At 44.2% G+C, this 20,055-nt stretch overlaps 1 protein-coding gene across 1 annotated transcript in view; it reads right to left on the minus strand.

The window, feature by feature from the left end:
- The window catches only part of SQLE (squalene epoxidase), a 158,272-nt gene extending 139,221 nt beyond the window's left edge, over positions 1 to 19,051 (minus strand). Inside the window, exons 1-2 of the mRNA XM_085604966.1 lie at positions 17,918 to 19,051; positions 1,471 to 1,723 (exon numbers count right to left, since the gene is read on the minus strand). Of these exons, the coding sequence (XP_085461092.1) occupies positions 1,471 to 1,723; positions 17,918 to 18,193 (529 nt within the window). The 5' untranslated portion in view covers positions 18,194 to 19,051. The remainder of the gene's footprint in view (positions 1 to 1,470; positions 1,724 to 17,917) is intronic.
- Between the last annotated feature and the right edge of the window lie 1,004 nt (positions 19,052 to 20,055).

Below are 20,055 nucleotides of genomic sequence, written 5' to 3' on the forward strand. Positions count from 1 at the left end.
ACAAGTGCTCTGCTGCCATCCTAATGCATACATGTGTCCTGTTATCTTAATTAACCGTCAGGAAATAGCAAATAAGAAAGAACATTTTATCATTTAGGTCTCTCAGTAGCCATCTTGGGGAAAAGGGGTTCCTGAGACTTTCTATTTCGTAGGCACCACGTAGTCATTTTGCTGTAGAAGAGGTAATGTGACACAAGTAGGGAGGTTTCACATTGGTTAGATATGGACTGTACAAATCCCACAAGACATGGTTTAGGATTTTCCTAGTAAATGCCAAACTGAGGAGCACTTGACTGGCTGTTTTCAAGGGCTACTATTCTTGGTGATTAAGTATCTCTGTCTTTGGATGTAGAGTAAGAATGCACGAGAGTGCAGAGTATGGGTATTCCGCAGGTCTTCTGCCAGAAGTAAGCAGTGTGGATCGTGCCTAGGTGTTGCCTACCCATGCCTACCCAAAAAGCAGTAAGAATATGTAAATGTGTATAAATGTGTATGTGCTTATATAAAGCCGAATCACCCCTGTGGGTATCTCCGCGCTGTACTCATACCGCTGCAGGAACCCTTCCTGGCTATCCGTGTGAAGTGTCCACTCCTGGGCACCCCCATGGTGAAGCCAGGCATCCCAGCGCTGTTGGGGCCGTTGTGGAGACTAAGCAAGCTATTGCCCAGAGTTGCAGCATGGGACCTATGATTAGGATAGGCACTGATGCGAGAATATCAGGTCCGAGGAATTTATAGCCCGAGACCCTGCCGCGTTGGGAATCGAACCCTGGTCCCGGACCAGTGCTCTGCATCGAGGTCTGCCACTCTAACCATTGAGCCACACTTCTATCTCAGACTCTAATCTCTTAGCCATATGGTTGAGCAAACTACAAGCTCAAAGCACACATGAAATGTCTCAGCGCAAGCCTCTGGCATGGACCTAGACTTGTCACTTAGAGAGGCTGTACTTCAAGACCTCAGTAAAGGACAGAAAACGTATTCATAGGGATCCTGAACTCATTTTAGTACCATTGGCCTCTATTCCTGACTGGCAAGTGCTCAGCAGTGCTAGGAGGTCTGCTGGGATATTCTGGAGGAAACCTAGGTTACTGAAATACTATTTGAGCTCAAAGGTTCCACAGCAGAGAGCCAGGCATACAGTAAGGAAAAAGGTTCTACTTCTAAATAGCTGGATTTCGGATTTTGTGAAAACTAGGCAGATGACACCTAAGCCCCTAGTTAGTCTTTTGCCTCTGTTCTGCAAGGTCTTCTGACATTGTAGGGAATGCTTTGAATGTGACCCGACAATTACAGACTATGTACATTTATTTATTTTTTTAAAACACAATAAAGTGCAAACAAAAACTTTACCTTGAATAGTGGTAACCTCATTGAATTTTGAGAAACCAAACACTTTTTCGATGTATCAGACTATACTGATGCATTAGAAATATGTGCATTTTGTAAATGTGACGTTGGTCTACTCACCTCCAAGACCCAGCTCCTTGAGAACTTGATAGCCACCAGGTTGCAAAAACTCTCCAACTATCCGGTCTGGCTCTTTCAAATCCCTCTCTATCACTGTCACCTTCCTTCCATCCCTTGACAACACTGCAGCAAAGGCAGAGCCTAGTACACCAGAACCAACAATGATAATGTCAGGATCGTGTTCGGATGGCGAATTTGTGGGTGAGGTAGTATCTGCTTGGGCTGAATTGCAGTCATCCATGTCTATTTTGTTCTGTTGACAGAATGGTATATAAAAATTAAATCAACATATAACTTTACATTCATCACATTACTGTGAACATAATATAATAAGTATCCTTTCAAGCAGTGTATTGTAGCATCACATTAGTATTATTATGTAGTTTTCAGAAAACTTGACTGCAACAGCCTAATCTTGTGTCTTCCCCACTATTCTTTCTGACAGGGGACAAAGTCCTCCTCCACAAGAGCCCTATATAATCCTTTAAGGAACACTCCTACAAATTATTACCAGGCCAGTTGGCTTTCAAACAGAAACACTGCTCTATACCTATTGTGGACATTGTTCCTCAAGGCTGCCAAGGACACCTCTCTGATATGCTAACCAGATCCACTTTCGCCCACAACATAAAACCTGCCAATCAGAACTTCCTAACTTGCTCCAAGCATCTATGCATCCTGGCAAATATACAGCCTTCTACCTGTTGAAATCCCTACACTGGGATTCACTTTCTATTCATTATCATCACTTCCTCTCTACATTGCAACATGGTCTAAGTGGCTCCCGTGACCATAGCCATGCAGTAAAAATATAAAACTTAAATGATGTGTAACTCAGGTATGTAATCTACCTTGAATTGTAATGTGTTTGCCATGCTGTTAACTGAACCCTACACTGCTGCTGTCTCACACCACTCACAAACTACTTTTTGGTTTATGTAAACTACGATATCTGTCTAATGTTCTATGGATTACTGCAGATATTAACAGTTACTCAATATTCTGACAGAAATGTTTGGATCTTAATTACAATAAACAACAATCAATAAAAAATATTACAGGAGCACAATGTTACACTTCTGTGCTCCCCTTCTGCACACTATAGTAATATAATACCCTATGTAGACTGGCATGACTTGGACTAATACTACACCTCCTTGAATGCATTAGGTTGTAAAACAAAAGCTTAGAGCTAGTGCTCCCAGTGACTTGAATTCATGAGTTAATCCTACATTAAATCTATATTAATTTTTGAGTAAGATGAATTTATTTCATAACGTTCATGCTGAAGTAATATTTCACCTATGATTCAACATTATATAGTAACTGCCTTTATTTACAGGTCAGCATTGGTGAAACTGTGTCCCAAAGCTTAAATTCTCATAGTCTCAAAAATGTTCAAAGGCCAGTAAGACACTTCTAAGAGGCAATGCCAGTTGCAGACAAACAGTGATCTGAAGATCTTGAGTATGAACCCCAGCAAATTGGACTCAGTCTTCCATATTTTCTAGGTTGATAAATTAATTGCCATTACATTGAGTAATAGTTACCTCTGTTATTTACACCCCCTAGAAATGGCAGAAGTGTGATATGAAAAAATATATAACAAAACAAATTACTGTACCAAATCTCTGGCCTCAAATGGCACCTGAAATAATAATTTCTGGTTAGCAGAGTCAGGAGTTTGACAAGATTTTTTCAATAGAGTGGATGGGAGAATTTTTTTATGCTGCCAAAAAGCTAAAGCTTGATTGATTAAGAAAGTGTTATGAATAAATGGTCCAAGTTGATGATTTACCTGCTCTCAGGAGCGAATCCCAGCCTGCCACGAGATTGTTTGGCTCCGATTGCCTCAGAAGGGTTCCAATACCAGGGCATATATGTTATACAAGACCCCAAGGAATTCCTCAAAAGAAATATCCTCTCCCAGTTGGAGTGGCTAAGGGGAGACATGACGCATTAGGACAGCTTGCCGCTAACGCTAATAAACAGAGTGGCCCTTTACAAAATGATGAGCCTGCCACCATTTTTGTGTGTCATGCAAAATAAACCCTATAGAATTTCACTGGATGTGTTTAGAAAAATAGATTGGGAGGTTTGTCAGTTATTATGCAGGGGGTCCCCCTAGAATAGCGTTGGTAAAACTGCACAGAGGGGACTAAGATGGGGGGCTGGCGGTCCCGGACATTTAAAAATATTACTGGGCCTCACAACTACTTATGATTAATGAGTGGTTTTTTGCCGACCACCAAAACCCTGCATACAGGGTAGATAGAAAGGCGATGGGACGTGGGGGACACGAGGATCTCCTTTAAGGGTGAGGAGTGGCAGAGACATACCGCAGCATACATTGACTTTGGCCAGAGTTTGGCAGGCTGCCACGAGATACCTGGGCTGGACTGCTAGACTCACAGGCTTGACGCCACTATGGCACAGTTGTTTATGGTCTGAAGTGGGGAGACTCAAGGGATTTAAGACATCGGATCTGCTGGGCATAGAACACTTGGGTGATGTCTGGAGGGACCAAGCTATTATCCGATTTGAAGACCTAAGCCAAGAATACGCATTAGCAGACTCTGCAGCTGGGTCATGCTCTTCGATGCCACATACAGGAAAAAGAGCAGCTGCCTGAGTCCTCCCCCCTGGAGGACCGAGTTACTGAAGTACTGCCAGATAAAGGGATGCCAGTGATCTATCGTGAAATGGTCAATAACTCCTCTGACCCATTGGGGCCACTGAGAAGGGCATGGAAGGGGAACATGGGAGACCGCAATAATTAGGACTGGGTTGAGGCTCTTCAGAGCACACGAGAAATAGCCATACACCCTTGTTTCAGACTGGTCCAGCTAAAAAATACCACACTGGTCCTACTGCTCACATATGCTAATGCATAGAACAAGCAGGGTCTCGACTCTGCAGTGTAGGAGGGGATCTGGAGGTGGAGGTACCTTTTTCCACATCCTCTGGGAGCGCCCACTTATACAGAATTTCCAGGCTAAAACGACAGAGATAGGGTCCTGGGTCACGCTGGTGGAGGTGCCTTTGGATGCGAAATGGTTGATCCTGGGGATTACAGGGGAAACAACATGGTCTAGATACACCGAGATCTGGCTCACCGCATTCCATTTATTGAGACATTTCTATGTACTTTTTTGGACCGTTCTTTGGAATAATTTTTACCTAGAACAGGTTTACAGATCTATGTTTGGGAACATAACCACGACGGTGGTAAGGTCTTCATGCTCCCTGGAGACACTTGATCATTTGAATTAATACAGACACCAGTATAATTATCTGTTTTTATGTTATAGATAAGTCCACTTTGGTTATGTGGAACTAAGGACCACTGGTCCCTAGAGGGTCTGTACACATACGGTATAGTCCCCTACTGTTCAACCACAGGTCAGTACAGGCTGGTGTGGTATTTTGAAAGAGCCCCATTCTTTAACAGAGACCACTACACATGATTGCTCTCTATATTTCATTTAGGTTGCCCTACCTCGCCCTCCCTGTCCTGATGAAGACTTGCATGCTGAGGCAGTTAACTTCCCTCAATGCAACAGTCGAAATGATGCAATTTTTAACAATTGAGCCTTTATTGACCTAATAGTCCACATTGGATGGTGGATCGTAACTCAATGAACACTTTCCCCCATTATGGCTTATAGATAAAAAGTTTTAAAAAATTCCAAACAGGCTTATATACACTGGTCTCTATCAACAAGCCACAATAGCTAGTGTCCATGTTATTAAATTATAAGAAATGTTTTCCCTATCTTGATTGTTTCATTCTTCCTTTTCACCTTGCACATGAGCACTTTTTACTCTCTTCTTTGCACTGCTCTTTGAGCAACCTGAAAATATACATTGAAATATTTGTATATATGCATTTACTCTAAAATTCAAAACATTAAGGGGGTCATTACGATAGCGGGCGGATCGCCACCGCCCGTATGGCGATCCGCCCGCTAAAATCCATTGCCCGCATGACTTTTCCCCCGCCACATTACGATGGTGGGGGGGGACTCCGGCGGACAGGAAGACTGTCCTCCGGTTTACCGCCGGTAGGCATTCCGCCCGATTACCTACCGGGCGGAAAAGCCCAGGAATATGGTGGCGGTGCCTTGCAGGCACCGCCATCCATATTACCATTGTGGCGTTGAACTGCCTTTCCATGGTGGAGACTCCGCCATGGAAAGGCAGGCGGTTTTGTCTTTGGGGGCCCGTTGCGGGCCCCCAGGGTGTTCGTGGGGGGTGCACAGGAGGGGTATCTCTGGTACCCCCCTGCATTGTCATGGACTGCGGTGTCTGTCACCTTGTGCATGACAATGCACACAGTGCATTCCCAGCATTGTGGCGGGCGGTGCTGTGAGCACCGCCCGCCACAAAGCTGGGAATGGAGGATGCCACCGCCAAGGTGGCGGTGGCATCCTAATTGCAGTTGCGGGACCGCCGCACCACTGGCGGCCGGTACCATCCTAATGGGCCCCTAAATGTTGAGGAATATATTCTTTTATATTGAAGTAATTGTTGTGTTTCTCTCTAGTATGTATTTGTCTCTCTCACATACAGATTATTTCCTTTGACCATACTTACAAATACAAACTTGTTTGACTACCTTTTGACAATCAGACATTACCACTAGGACCATTTTGTTGTCTATATTGCACTTTACCCAGGTACTTTGGTTTTCCATGGGCTACCCCATTAGTACATAATGGCTACAAATGGGTAGTAAGCACGAGCAAAACCATTTTTAAATTTTTGGTCAGAGTACAAATAAGCATGTAGAGACATAACACAAAAGTCAGAAAAACAAATTGTTATTAATATTTTATAACAATACTCAGTAAGTACATTACGAGTGGCAACGCAGTGCGTGCAAAATGTGAATGAAAAAATGTACAAAGATTTATAACAAAATGCAAAAAACTTAGTATATAAACAATAGTCTGCAATAAATTATTGTGTCGTCGAGATACTGAATTCTAACCACACAAGAATTTTTAAGGCTTGTAAGTGCTAATAACAGTAAATTCTGCAGTCCGTATTGCAAAACATTAGAAAGTCAACAGTTTTACCCCAATGGTTGAATTGACCTGGGTCATTATCAGGACAGCTGTCCAGAGCCAACTGAAAACAAAAGCAACCTAAAAGAATACCAAAAGGTAAAAAATATGAAAAATTATGGGGAAACAACATTCTAGTGCCCAAGGAGAAGCGGAATATAAACCTGAACAGAACTAAATCAGAGATGTAGTCAAACCATCAAATTTACAAAGGAATACCTAAAGAAGCCTAGTCCAATAGGCAAAAAACATCCTACAGAAAGGGACAGCCAACTTGCAAAAAACAGAATACCTCACAAGGCGTAAATAAATGCTTTGCAAGGTACCAGGGGACTTTAGAAACTGCAATACGGGAAATAACAAAAGAAAATGATTATAGTAAAAGATTGTGGACACATCAGAAAGTTTTCTCTCTTTCAAAACTTCACTAGTATGGGAGCTTTTCTTTGGGCCATGTTGTCTTGGCAAGAAACCCATTCCAGTACCTTGTGTGAAGCACTTACGAGTTAAATTTGACGCACTGTAAGCTCTTGCCTTTTTCAACTACGTATGTTGTATCGGATCCCACTTCGGTACTCTTTTTCTTACAAGGTATAAATTATTAGGGTCTTCATTGCAGCTGACATACTATAATGCTATCTAGCTTGTTTATCAGCCATGGCTTAAGACAATTTACAGTTTGTACAAAAGTCTACAGCAAGGCTTGTTCAGAACTTTAAGGAGATTTGACTCTAATTCAGACTTAGCTTCTTTGCACTGGTCCCAATGAAGCAGATGGATTTATTGAAATAATTCTGCCTGGTTCATAAAGCGCTCTTTGGTTCCGTGTCCAATCCCCTTTCCCAGAAGCACACCTGCTATAAACCCAGGTGTTACCTAAGTTCTGAGACATCTTCTCGGTCGCAGCAGTCAGGCATTTGAATTTCCTGCCTTTTTTTTGTGTACTGCTTAATTTTAGCACACTAATAAAAACTAGGCTTTTACTTCTTGGCTAGAGTTCTGGCAGGTGTCATTTGCTTTTTTTGACTGGTAAATCTGAAAAGGTTTTGATAGCGCTAAGATACAAACAAGAAATAGTGCAAACTTGTTTTAATGACATGAAGCTGGATGGCTGTGAACCCCAACTTTCATCATATGCCAAGTCACTTGGATTCATCATGAACACAAATCCCACCCTCAAGGAACACATTGCCAAAAAAACTAAGACGGCCTGGTATGAGTTTTCTCTTCTACAGAAAGTTTCTTCCAGAAAGCGGCTTCAGAACTGCTGTTCAAGCCCTTGTACTCTTGCATCTGGATGGTGGTAACATCCTGCTCCATGATTTCCCCGACTCTACACTGGCACTCCTTAGCACGCTACATGTTTCATCCAGGGGCGTGAAAAATATGATCACATCACCTTCCCATTATGATGAAACTCCACTGGTTCCTCTTACTGACCTTCACCATATTCAAAACAAGCTGCAGAATTAACAAAGCCATGACGGCCAGCATACCTGCTTATCTTTCACAAAAGCTTACCATCTCTAGTGGCCCACACACACCCACAGTCAGGGCACCATCAGACTGCAGACTAAGAAGTGTAAAAAAAAAAGCAAGCAGTTTCCATCTGTACACTTAGGATCTGGATCAGCATCCCCGTAACCATCAGAACCTCTCTACAACTGCTTTAATTTAGGAAAGAGTTGAAGACTTCCCTCTTTAAACACTACCTCACAATGTATTAATCATCCCTACCCAGCTACCTCTCCTTTCACTTTTTGACTTGATGCTGGTCTTTGACCCTGTACAGAGCTCTGCTGACTTTTGACTCAGTTTGCACTATGGAATACCATTATACACACACAAACAAGATACCTCTGAGTAAGGTTTCTGCGCTCTATAAATACTTAAATAAATCTCGAGGTGGGCTTTACGTATATGAGACCATCATACACTGTAACAATAGGACTGAGTTAACCAAAGTGGTCAGCATTTGTGTGAAGTATGTCCTCATCTGTTATATGCTGAGGAACCTGTCCTGTGGGCAAAATGCTCTGAAGTCTTGAGTATCCAGGTAAAATCCTACACAAAGTAGTTTGAGTGAAAACTGCTCTTGGTTGAGAAAAGAGAGCCTGATTCCATATTGGTGGACGGGTTACTCCATCACAACGGGGACGGATATCCCATCCGCCGAAAATTGAATCCCATAATGTCCCATGGGATTTAGATTTCAGTGGACAGGATATCCGTTCCCGCTGTGACGGAATAATCCATCTGCTGATATCTAAATCAGACCCAGAATCTCAACTCTTTCAAAGAGGTAACTGTACTCTGTAGGTATTGCAGACCTAGCTATGGAGAAGATCCAGTCGATTACTTAGCGGTACAGTGAATGCCTCGAAGGGGCAAATGGGATAGTGTTTCCACAATGACCATCATGAATACTCTGGGCACCAACTGCATGCCAAACAGAAGTGGAGTTTGTCCCCCTGCCGCTAACCTCAGAAAATGCCTGTGCACTTCTATAATTTGGGATATGAAAATAGACGTGGGGGAGGATTCAAGGAGACCATCAAGCCTTGAGCATGAAGAGTCTGCAAAATGTAGAGAGAGGTTGTTTTTTTTTTATAATGTTTTTATTGTTCTTTTCAAGTAATTGAAAGTGAATCAAAGAATTAACACAATATGAAGACACACAAAAGGTACACCTGTGCCAATACATCAATAATATTCCCATCAGTACAGTTTACCTGTAAGCCCTCATTTTCCCATACACTCAGAATATATCGGTCTTGTGAGTGTTGCCAAAGGGAGAGAGGTTGTTTTTGAAAATTATTTTACTGGGATATTTGTTTGGGAACCAAAGATCAGATCCAGAATTTGTGTTAGGGTGCTTGTCTCCTTAAGAAATATAAAATACCTGGAATAGCAACATTTGTGCTTCTGGTGCTGGGAAATCTTCTGGAATGCACTCTTTGCTAAGATACACATACTTGACTGGTGGTCTGGAGGAGGGGTTGTGAATGGACAGGTGGTGGCTGTCTTTGAGAGAGTAAATTGTCTAAATTAACAGTTTGAAAGGTCCACTGATCTGATGTTATCTCCTCTCACCTCAGAAGAAAGAGTGCCACCCTGTTCCTCTACTGCAGTCTGGAATTCCTCAGAGCTGTAGTACTTAGAGCAATTTTGGGGAGTTTGGAGCAGAGGAAGGCAAACAGAAGGATTGAGCCTATCCTACCCTGACTGCATTTCTACCAAATTAAGACTGAAACAAATGTTGTTGAGGAATTGGCTGGTGAGATTTGTGGTCCTAGTGACTAAAACTTCGAAATTTCCGGTACTACTTGGGGAATTTCATTGAAGAGGAAAGGGTCCCAGGACACTGGTCATGGCTCTTTTTTCTTTGACGTGTCACTTTAATGGAATAGACCTTCAAACATCATGTCTTAAATAAGGGTCTGGACATACTCAGACAATTTGGTGGATCATATCTGTTCCTGGTATCATACAAATATGCCAGTAGCCTTGCATTGGCCCACAAAATAAGTGATGTCCTAGCTCACTTCCACGGACTCTTTTTTTCTATCCATGCCATCACTCACAAGGTACCAGAGTAAGCTGTGTATATGTTTTCGCAGGCTGGAAATATCCTGCACTACCTTGCCTGCTGGAATACCAAGCAAATAGACATGACTCCCATAAGCAAAGACCCTTTTTTAATTATAATGTTCAGGCGTTTGGATTGCCTGTCAGTAAGGACTGATGGAAAAGTGTTGGGTTTTAGTTTTGTGGATGATGCCAAACTATCTGCTGATGGTTAAAAATAAAGACAGGGAGGGGGAGAGGGAGCTATTCTAATTTTTTTTAGGGCATCCAAGAAGTAGCTATAATGGAGTCTAGATAGATCTGACGCTACTTTCCCTTTCCACTCCACATCACTGCACTACACATAGTCTACAATAAAAAGTGCTCCTACATAATTCGCAAGTCGCAGCATGCCTCAATCCGTAGAGTATTGAGTGGAACCCCAATGATGAAGCATGCCACCTAGGGGCAACCCTGGTGGGTGAGGGGTCACTAGAAAAAAAGTATTTTTTCTAGACAAGTGATTACAACGAACTCTTATTGTATGCTATCTAATTTCGTAAGGGCAGGTTTTGTTCCAAATACTCGATTTTTGGCTCACTACGTAACTGCCAGGAGGATAAACCTAACCTCTACCTCTGCCTCCCTCTCTAGTTTGGTAGCTACTCAAGAGTGTTGAATAAGGCACTGTTTAAACAAATTAGCCAAATTATCAAAATGTATTACAACATTTATCACATCTCTGGGTAATTAGTTGCCCCCTGGCATAGAGACCGTCCCCCACATCCCATAGGGGAATATTAATGATTAACATGTTTCCTTCCCTGGGTATGTGCGATCAGACCTCTAGCCATCCCTAATAGTTGCCCCAAGTGAAGAGAAAATATCTGCACTCTTTTTTTTTCACTGCATTCATGCCATTGTTTTTGTGCCCCCCTCCACCCCACCCTATTTTCTATGAGAGAGACACAGTTGGAAAGGGGAAAGTATACCCTTTCCAGCAGTTACTTTCCTTTATGTATTTCTGCTTGGGGATAGTGGCTGTTCCACCAGATATTTGATTTTTGGGGTCGTCAGCTCTTCAGCATAGAGGCTGACCACTTCACTGGAGACATATTAACATGTTCTCTTCCCTGGAAGGGGCAAACAGTCCCCACAGCCATTCCCAAGGTGTTCCCCCAAGAAAGGAATAATAGCGTCAGCCATTCATTTTTTTTACTGAGTTTGCTCCTGGCGGCTTTGTGCCACTCTCTAAGCACCAATTTGAATGGGAGTGGCAGTGATGAAACGGGCAGAGTCTCCTTTTTCCAATGGTTTATATCCCTGCACATGGATTGCAGTCGTTCAGCAATCCCAGAGCAGAAATACAGCACTAGGTCACTAGCTATTTGTTTGCAGGGTTCAGCACCTTCCCTCCAACATAGTGGCTGAGACCCCCCATCCCAAAACAAAATCGGTGTTGGTGCACTTGGATTTGTGCTAGCCAGGAAGTGCAACAGCTAGACACTTCAGCAGTTATTCCTTGAAGTTCTGTGTCCTAGAGGGGCTGGAAGAGAGGACTAAGACAGTTTACTAGTGTAATAGTGCTCGGTTACACCAAACACACAATTGTTTGTGCTCAAGATGTGGGGATCTGTAACCCATTCAGGAGGTTAGTGGGTAGGGGAGACCTGTCACTGTCAAGGGTTCTTGAAAGTAAATAAGTGTACAGCTTGGGTAATTAATACCACTTTCCTCCCCAATTGTTAGGCAGCCTCGTTAAGGAAAGCAGACTGACAATGAACAATTGCTATAGCATTATTTTAAGAGGAAGGCTAATTAGTTGTTAACCCCTTCCATGCTCATGACGGAACGGTTCCGTCATGAGCATCGGTTGAGCTGTGCTCATGACGGAACCGTTCCGTCATGGCCCCGCCCGCGCTCGAACCCTTCAGCACCGCGGAGGAATCCGCGCAGCGCTGAAGGGGTTAAAAGAGTGCTGTCAGCAGTGGCCTCATTAACAAGCATTTACAATGCAATGGTCTCGGCATTGGTAAAGTTCGAGCTATTGGCATTGCTCATGACATTTTTGTTTATGTTTTTGTTATTAAAACATTTAAAGAAACGGCATTGTTATTTACAATGTCAATAGCTTAATCACTCTCAAATGCAAGACCTATTGCATTTGCACCCACACACAGAGCCACCTACACACACACTGATTAAGCTATTGACATTGTAAATAACAATGCCGTTTCTTTACATGTTTAAAAAAAAACATAAACAAAAATAATGTCATGAGCAATGCCAATAGCTCTAACTTTAACAATGCCGAGACTGTTGCATTGTAAATGCTTGTTAAACAGGGAAGTGTGATCACTGACTGTGTCCTGTGACACAAATAAAACATAAGTAAAAAGACAGAAAATGTAGTAACATGAAAACAAAGCACAAGGAACATGTCCATGACAGCTTTAAAAGAAAAAAAGTGCTAAAAAACAAATATACACATGTGCACGGCATTCACTTAATGGACGTGTCAAGGGAAGAAGCTCTTCTATTTTTCTGTGCCTATCCACAATGCTTGAGGCAGGTGAGCTAATTAAAATCCTCTTAAAAAGGTATAATTACTAAACCTTTGTCTCAAAGAAAACCAGTAACAATCTCTAAACACACGTCCATATTTTTGCAATGCTGGCTGCAACACAAGGTCCATTTAGGTGGTATCATGTCCTGCATTGTCACCTGATCTGACACAGCGGGTAACACCTCACAAACGAGCTCATTTGAAATGTATGGATATCCTCTGCTGGGGGACCATGATACCTTATCATCAACAAAGAACATTTCAATCAATAGATCGCTTGGCAATGATAAATCACAATGTTTAATCACATTACAAGCGAGCTCGAAAGCGCGTTCAAAATACTGGAATCAGCGTAATAAACAGCTGTAAAGTCACTTTCAAGGGCACAGGTCATCATAAACCTTAACTCTGCAGCAGTGCCACCCGCACTGTCTTTGATGTAACTTCAGAGAGACCCATCAAAGTTCTTCCACAGTCTCACCATATCAGAGCTGAAGCATTTTCATTATACTACGAAGTCATGGTTGTTGCTTATTTATGTTGTGCAACTAACAACCGTTGACAAAGCCAATAAATAGTAATCGCTTGTTGTAGGTGTAATGTTACTGGCTGCATTATATATTTTGATGTAATGACAGAAGAAGTAAAATACCAGTAGCAGCACACTAAGCTAAGCATGGATTTTAAGTTTACGTGTCACGCCCTTAATTAAATCGGTTACGCCCCTTTGAGAACCCCCTCCCCCTTCAGTTTTGAAGCCCTGGTGCCCTGGCATAAGCAGATGCTGCCGAGATCTATGTTATGTGTAACCTGCGGGTCACAGTGTTGAATCTTTGTTCGATAGGGAATCGTTTCTTGGAGCTTTGAATCCCTAATGGTGCTCAAATCCTTAGCACTTACTTTCTCGACTTCAGAAGCCTGAAAGGCTGAGACAACTTTTCGGGGAGAGCGACCTATCTGCTGGTAACAAATATAGCGCTTCATGGAGCGCTCCACTCCAGTTCTCGCTGAGCTGTCTTATCAGCACACATTAGACAGGCAGGCATAGGAGTGCGACAGTGCCCCACCCCTTCCTAACCTTTCGAGGCATGGCCCTGTCGACAAAGTGCGAGATGTACAGCAGGCCTGCGCTTCGAAATCCAGCAGACGAGACCAGGAGCTACATTCAGCTCGCTGCAGTGCTACGTTCGTCGGATGCAGTGTCACCACTGGCCTCATTGCCGTGCTCGTATAGGCTTAGCTGCATTGTTGCTGTGGACGTCATCCCAGCACCACACCCCTCCCAACACTCTGTTGAAGATAGAAAACCCGTTCGTTCATGTTTTATTTAAAACATACAGTGCAAATATAATGTGTTAATGCCCTCTGCTGCAGTTGTGTGGCGAGGGTTCACACTGCCTAGGCCCATCAGAATAGATTCACGACCTGAACTCTTCGACAAGATATCACCAGCCCTATGAAATTTGTTTTTTAATATCTATGTAGCGTAGATCTGGGAAATGTATGTGCCTTAAGCCGCTTTAAGACGTAGCTATATGTTCCTAAATTGGCTATAGCTATGGTAGTCTTTGGGAGCTTTGTATGCGCTGCTCCTGAGGAGAGAGTGGTGATTGGAAAATAGTGCGAGATTCACAAATCCCAACCTACCGGAACCAAGTTAAACAACAACCTTGAACCCTGATTAGTGATGATACCTGACAGGGAACGAGTTATGATTTCTTCATTTAACTCCTCAGAGTCCGCGGTTCGCGCAAAGCAAAGTGTGCAGAACCAGTGTAAGTGTCAGTGGGGGAGCCGGGACTTACAGTGCATCATACTGATCACCGGCGCCGCACTGTGTGAGCCTGGGACTGAGAGTCGTTGTGGTTTGAGGAGACTTTCGGACAGTCCACTGGTGTCAGTCACATGTCAGGTGCCTCGAAGCTCCCAGCCCCCGAGCTGCAGCAGCCTGCCCCGATGCCTGTTGGCTCTCTCGCGTGTGGGGGCCTTCCTTGAAAAGGCTGCCTTAGCCCAGAGAAAAGAAGGCCCCACGCCCCTCAGGAAGTGCGGAGCAGGCAGGTAAATGGGGGGGGGGGGGGCAGTTTGTGTTAGCTGTGGGTCGGCCGGTCAGAAGTAGAGATGTGTCTAAAAGTTCACATCTCAGGCAGGAGTCGAGGCAGGTCAGCGTGGCCTCTGCTCCGTCCGAGGAGGCTGCAGTCCCCCCACACTGGACTGGGGACCAACAGCAGACGTGCTGACTCAGCCTGTCTCCCAAACAAGGCAATAAATCAGGAATCTATGCGCCTTTTCGCAGCTTTCCTCGGGACAGAAGGCCACCGGCCGAGTGCGGTGACTCCAGCGGGTCCCTACCACGGAGCTGCTCCTCTGTGCTGTTTGCTGCTTTAATGTTCAGTTTCTGGCAGGACAGAAGTGCCTCCAGGTGGCTCAGTGAAGCGGTGTCGCGAGACTCTAAGATGTAAGTCCATTTTGAAACAAGGCAGAGCAAAAGGCACACCACCGCCTTTCTCCGAGGTCAAGAAGAAATGCCTCGGAGAAACGCAGCGTCCTTTTCGGATTCGGGGGCGTGTTTTGCTGTTATCTCCTCCTTGAGACTTCTTGCAAAAAACACGCCCCCCGATCCGAAAAGGACGGGGCCTAATCTGAATGACTGACCTCTTCTCCAGTGGCTGGCCAGCATTCAAGAGGCCAGCCAATGGAGAACAGGGGAGAAGAGGGGCTGGTTCAAGCCCCTCTTCTCCAAGTCATTAAATCTCTCGACTTCCAGGTTCTGCCTTCGGCAGACCGGATGGTCCCGAGACCTAAAAAGGGGAACTTTTAAAGTCCATAAAATATAAAAACGAAACACCTTATATATTGACAGCACTCTCACAATACTTGCAGACTAGCAGTCCTACACTGCCAGAAGCATTCTCACATTTGTTAGAGAATACAATTCATACACTACAAGAAGCATTCTCACACCCCTCATATACGAGCAGTCTAGAAGAGCGAATGCACTCTCACACACTTCAGTCAAATAGTCATGCACTACCAACAGCACTCATATCACTCAAAGAGTAGCAGTATCACACTACCAACAGCGGTTTCTCCACCGGGTACCGGGGGAGGGGGGACGAGGGTCACCCCCCCACCCACCCGCTGCTATCAACCTGTGAAAAAATAAAATGGCAATGAAATAAAGGATTTCATTGCCATTTTATTTTTCCAATGTGCGTGCTGCACCCATTGCCCCGTTCCAAGAAAGGGGCGTGTCGAGGATTGGAGCGCAGGCCAGATGCTCCAAAGTGCGCATGTCAGTTTGGCCGATCGGTCTGCGATGGCCGGCCTGACATGCGCCCTTTGCAGCTCTCCATTCAGCTGTCAGACAGCTGGGTGGAGAGCAAGCATTGGCTTCAAGGGCCTAATGGAGCGACCCACCAACCCGCTCTATCTAATCTTGGCTTCTCTCAACAGCATGAGAGCAGCACCAAGATTAGTTAAGGGAGCTCCACAGCACTAATAATGGTGATTCATATTTTCTTTAATTCTTGAATACATATGTAGGCTGAATTGACATTATTGCAATTGAAACAAACTTTGTATGATGAGTAGAAATGTGTTTATTAATGTGTTTTATTTACGCCACATTTTCATGTAAAACGCCATATTAGACAAGATGGATGCATCATTGTCACTTACTCCTACTTCCCCCTATGTACAGAGCACAGTCAATCTGATGTGTAGTAGTTTATTTCCACTGTTATGATTATATTGCTTTTGATAATCTTTTCCTAGTTCTATGTAAACTTGCAGGTCTCTTTTGCTGCCTTCCGCTGTGACCACTAGCCAATTCACTTGCATTCATGGAAAGTCCTACTGTTTAAATGTTTCATATTAGTTAGAATATCTCTAGATGAAATTAGCATAAAGGGTGTTGAATAGGTTTTTCAGAAACGGGATGGTGCTTATGTATTGAGGTATTGATTAGTATTATTCTTGTGTTCTGATTTACCAAAGATATTATGCTTTTGCTCACACCATGATGATCTCGTAGTTTTTTCTAATTTGGTATGCAGGACATATGCATAAGAACCTCTTAATGAGATGTTAGGGTGGGCCACAAGACTTTGCTATCTTATTAGGAATGCTGTCCAACTTCCTTCTAATTTTGCTGCTTATGTGAGACCTAGAATAATTTATGATTTGTACATACTCTGCATAATTAAGCATTTGAGAGCCTTGATAGCATTGACCTTGTATTTCTTATTTTTTAATTTTGTAATAAGACCCTTTATTTTTTTGATCTACAACTCAATTATTGAGTAGGCCTCATTACTTATTTGAACTGTTTTCTATGCTCAATGATGTTTAGGGGGTGCCCTGATGCGCAATTTAATCTGTGGGAGAACTCAAGGAGGTACATTTTGGTGTATATAAATGTTGGCGTCGGTTTCGCTCCCACAGCCGTTACACATTTCTGGAAGCATTTTCCCCCCAACCCTACAAACACACACACTTAGTTATTAGCCACACCTTTTGGCTTCGTCAATGTTGCTTTAGTTAGTGGTTTGCCTATTCGATGGGGAAATACACGTATTCCCTGTAGGAGAATCGTGCATTCAAAGTTACAGCGTCAGGACTTTTCTATTAGGACTGTAGTAGGACGGGGCAAGCGCTTTCAGTACGTTATTCATACACTTAAAAGGAAAGGACAAATACTTTTAGTAGGAAAGCATATTTATACTAATTAGGGCAACATTAACACTTTGCAACAGAGCAGATGTACGTTTAATCAGAAATGACTGGTGCTTTCAGCAGGACATTCATGCATTTTAGAGAGTCTGTGTCAGCACTTTTTGGGTCAGGGCCAAGCCATATTTAAGAGGACAGTATCATGCCTTTTCAGCAAGAGAGGTGGCCAACAGATGGAACAGGGGGAGCACAGCTCAAATACATTTAACGGTTCGGTACCAGCATGTTTAGCAGAACTGTAATACATTCAACGGGTCACCATTACCATCACTTTTCATGAAACGGCGGTATGTGTAATTGTTACCTATCTTCCTGGTGAATGGTACCAACATCGCACCGCAGTTCATGTAATAATTACAATAACTCTTAAAAGGTGTAACAAACAGTAACATTCAGTGTATGTCCCTAGAACTACTAATATCACTAACAAAATATTTCTGGAGTAGTAAAGTAGCACACGTGCTCTGCTAACCATCCCTGAAAGAAGAAGACTGACTGAACAGTCTAAACCTACCTTCGTGGAGCGTGAACTCTGACACGTCTGCGCCCTGGCCGTGGGTTTGGAGCTGAAGAGGCCTCCAAAGGGTAAAGCCCCAAACACCTGGGAAAGCCACCCGGGCGGCGAGGGCTTCTGCGGAGCCGTGCCACCCCGGTAGCGGTAGGATAACAGCAGACCGAGCGAGCAGAAGACCCCGGCGGCCAGCAGCACCTCCGGGTGGGCATAGCCCAACAGCAGGTCGCACTTCTTGTACACGTAGGTGAAGGTGGCGATTCCGAGGAAGGTCCACATGCTGCGGGTGGGTGCCGGTCTCCCACACAGACTACCTCCAAGGCAGGGTGACCGGAGTGCAACGAGCTCAGGTACCGCAGGCTACAAGTTGCCCCCTCTCTGGACGTCCAAGTGCTGATGCGTGGAGAAGGCGCCTTCCTTTCTTCTCGGTGCAATATATGTCTCCTTTCCACCAAATGCGAGCGGTCCTTCAGGGTGGAGGCAGTGGGAGTATTCTCGTGTCTATTCTGGGGTTTTCGCGCAGTGTGCAGACGTCCTTCCCTCGCTCTTCTCTTGGGCTTAGTGCTTTCTTTCTTGACTGCAATTAATATATTGCACTTGTGCTATCGCTAGAGATCCGCACTGGGTGCGCTCCTACCCCTGTCCGTCTGTTATCTCGGCTGAGAGGAAATGCTAGTTTTAGGAATAATTGCTAGCTAGCGATAGACCTACTTAGTGGGAGTGGCAGCTTTTTCTTTCGAGTTAATGACTGGAGATCTTATTTAGAATGGATTCGCGGTAGAAATGAAATAGAGCTAGTGATGAATAATATCTGTACTAATTTGAGGTATTTTTGATGAGGTGCTGGGGGCTATTATTCCACCGATGCCGGCTGCTGCTGCCTCTTTAGGTGGGGTGATGGAGAGGGATGCTGCAGATCACGAGAAAGCCTCTGGCTGGCCGGAGGATGAGGCCGCCCTCTGGTGACACGGGAGCCTATAAGCGCTCCTCTGGTCCTCATGAACGCCACCCTACGGTCATTAGCAGGTAAAGGGGCGGGGCCACGTGCAATACTCATTACCATACACGCACAGTACAGTCCAGTTACTTTCTTTAACTGAACGCGCGTCCTCAGCCCATCGCGCGCCCTGTGCTAATGCTAAGAGCCTGTCATCTTTTAACATCCGCCCTCTCCTCATTGATTCACTTTGCCCGACCAATTGGAGGTGGGCCTCCCGTGTGAGTAGAGCTCACGCTATCTGGACGTCAGCCAATGAGGTGTTCGTGCTAGACAACGGGGGCTGGTCGTGTGATGTGACGCAGGCTGAGGGCGGGGGCGGCGGACGTTGAGGAGGTTGGTTGATGTTCGGATTCTTTTCGCGACAGTTTTGTGGGAGGAGCGCTGTGAAAATGAATACGCCCATCGCTTTAATATCTCAGGTTGTCCTAAATATTGACAGCCTTCTTTGAGGGGTGTTTTAACTGATACTTGAGCCGTTTGCATCAAAACTAAAGTCGCCTGACTGCGCGGATGCGTAAGAGACGGGAACCCTCCCAGCCGGTGTTGTGTAATAAAAAAAGAGTCGGAATGGTAGGAACAGAAACAAGCATTTGCAATGCAAGCGGTCTCGCCTTTGGGACCTCATAAGTATTTAGCGATGCAGTGGGAGCACTTCAGAGGGTTGTGGACGGTAAAGATGCACATTGTTGGATAGGAAAGTTGAGGAAGGGCAACTCACAGGGGCTGCAGGAAGTAGGTGTTAAGAACTCCGACTCGAAGTAGCTTCAATAAGTTCTTTTAATTACATACGCCAACACATGCTCCTACAGAAGCTGGAGCTAAGAACATCATGTCAGTTCGGCGATCAGCTGTTAACTGTCAATGGACAGTCAACAGCTGGTGACCTCACTGGGGGTATGGTGTCCACGCAGGGACACTTGAACGCGTAGCATGAACGGTGTCCCAAGATGGACATATATAAAACGTAACACTTCTTCCCCCTTTGCGAATAAGAACACATTAACTAAATAAAGTTAGAAAGAGTTCATCCCAAAAAACTGACAATCACTCACATACATAGTCTTTTAGTTTGACCGGTGGACGCAACAACCTTCCAGCCCGGCTCCTGCTAATTTGCAGTGAAGTTTCACTTGATGGCGTA

This window comes from Triturus cristatus, chromosome 5_1 (assembly GCF_964204655.1).
Source record: "Triturus cristatus chromosome 5_1, aTriCri1.1, whole genome shotgun sequence".
Classification (NCBI taxonomy): domain Eukaryota; kingdom Metazoa; phylum Chordata; class Amphibia; order Caudata; family Salamandridae; genus Triturus; species Triturus cristatus.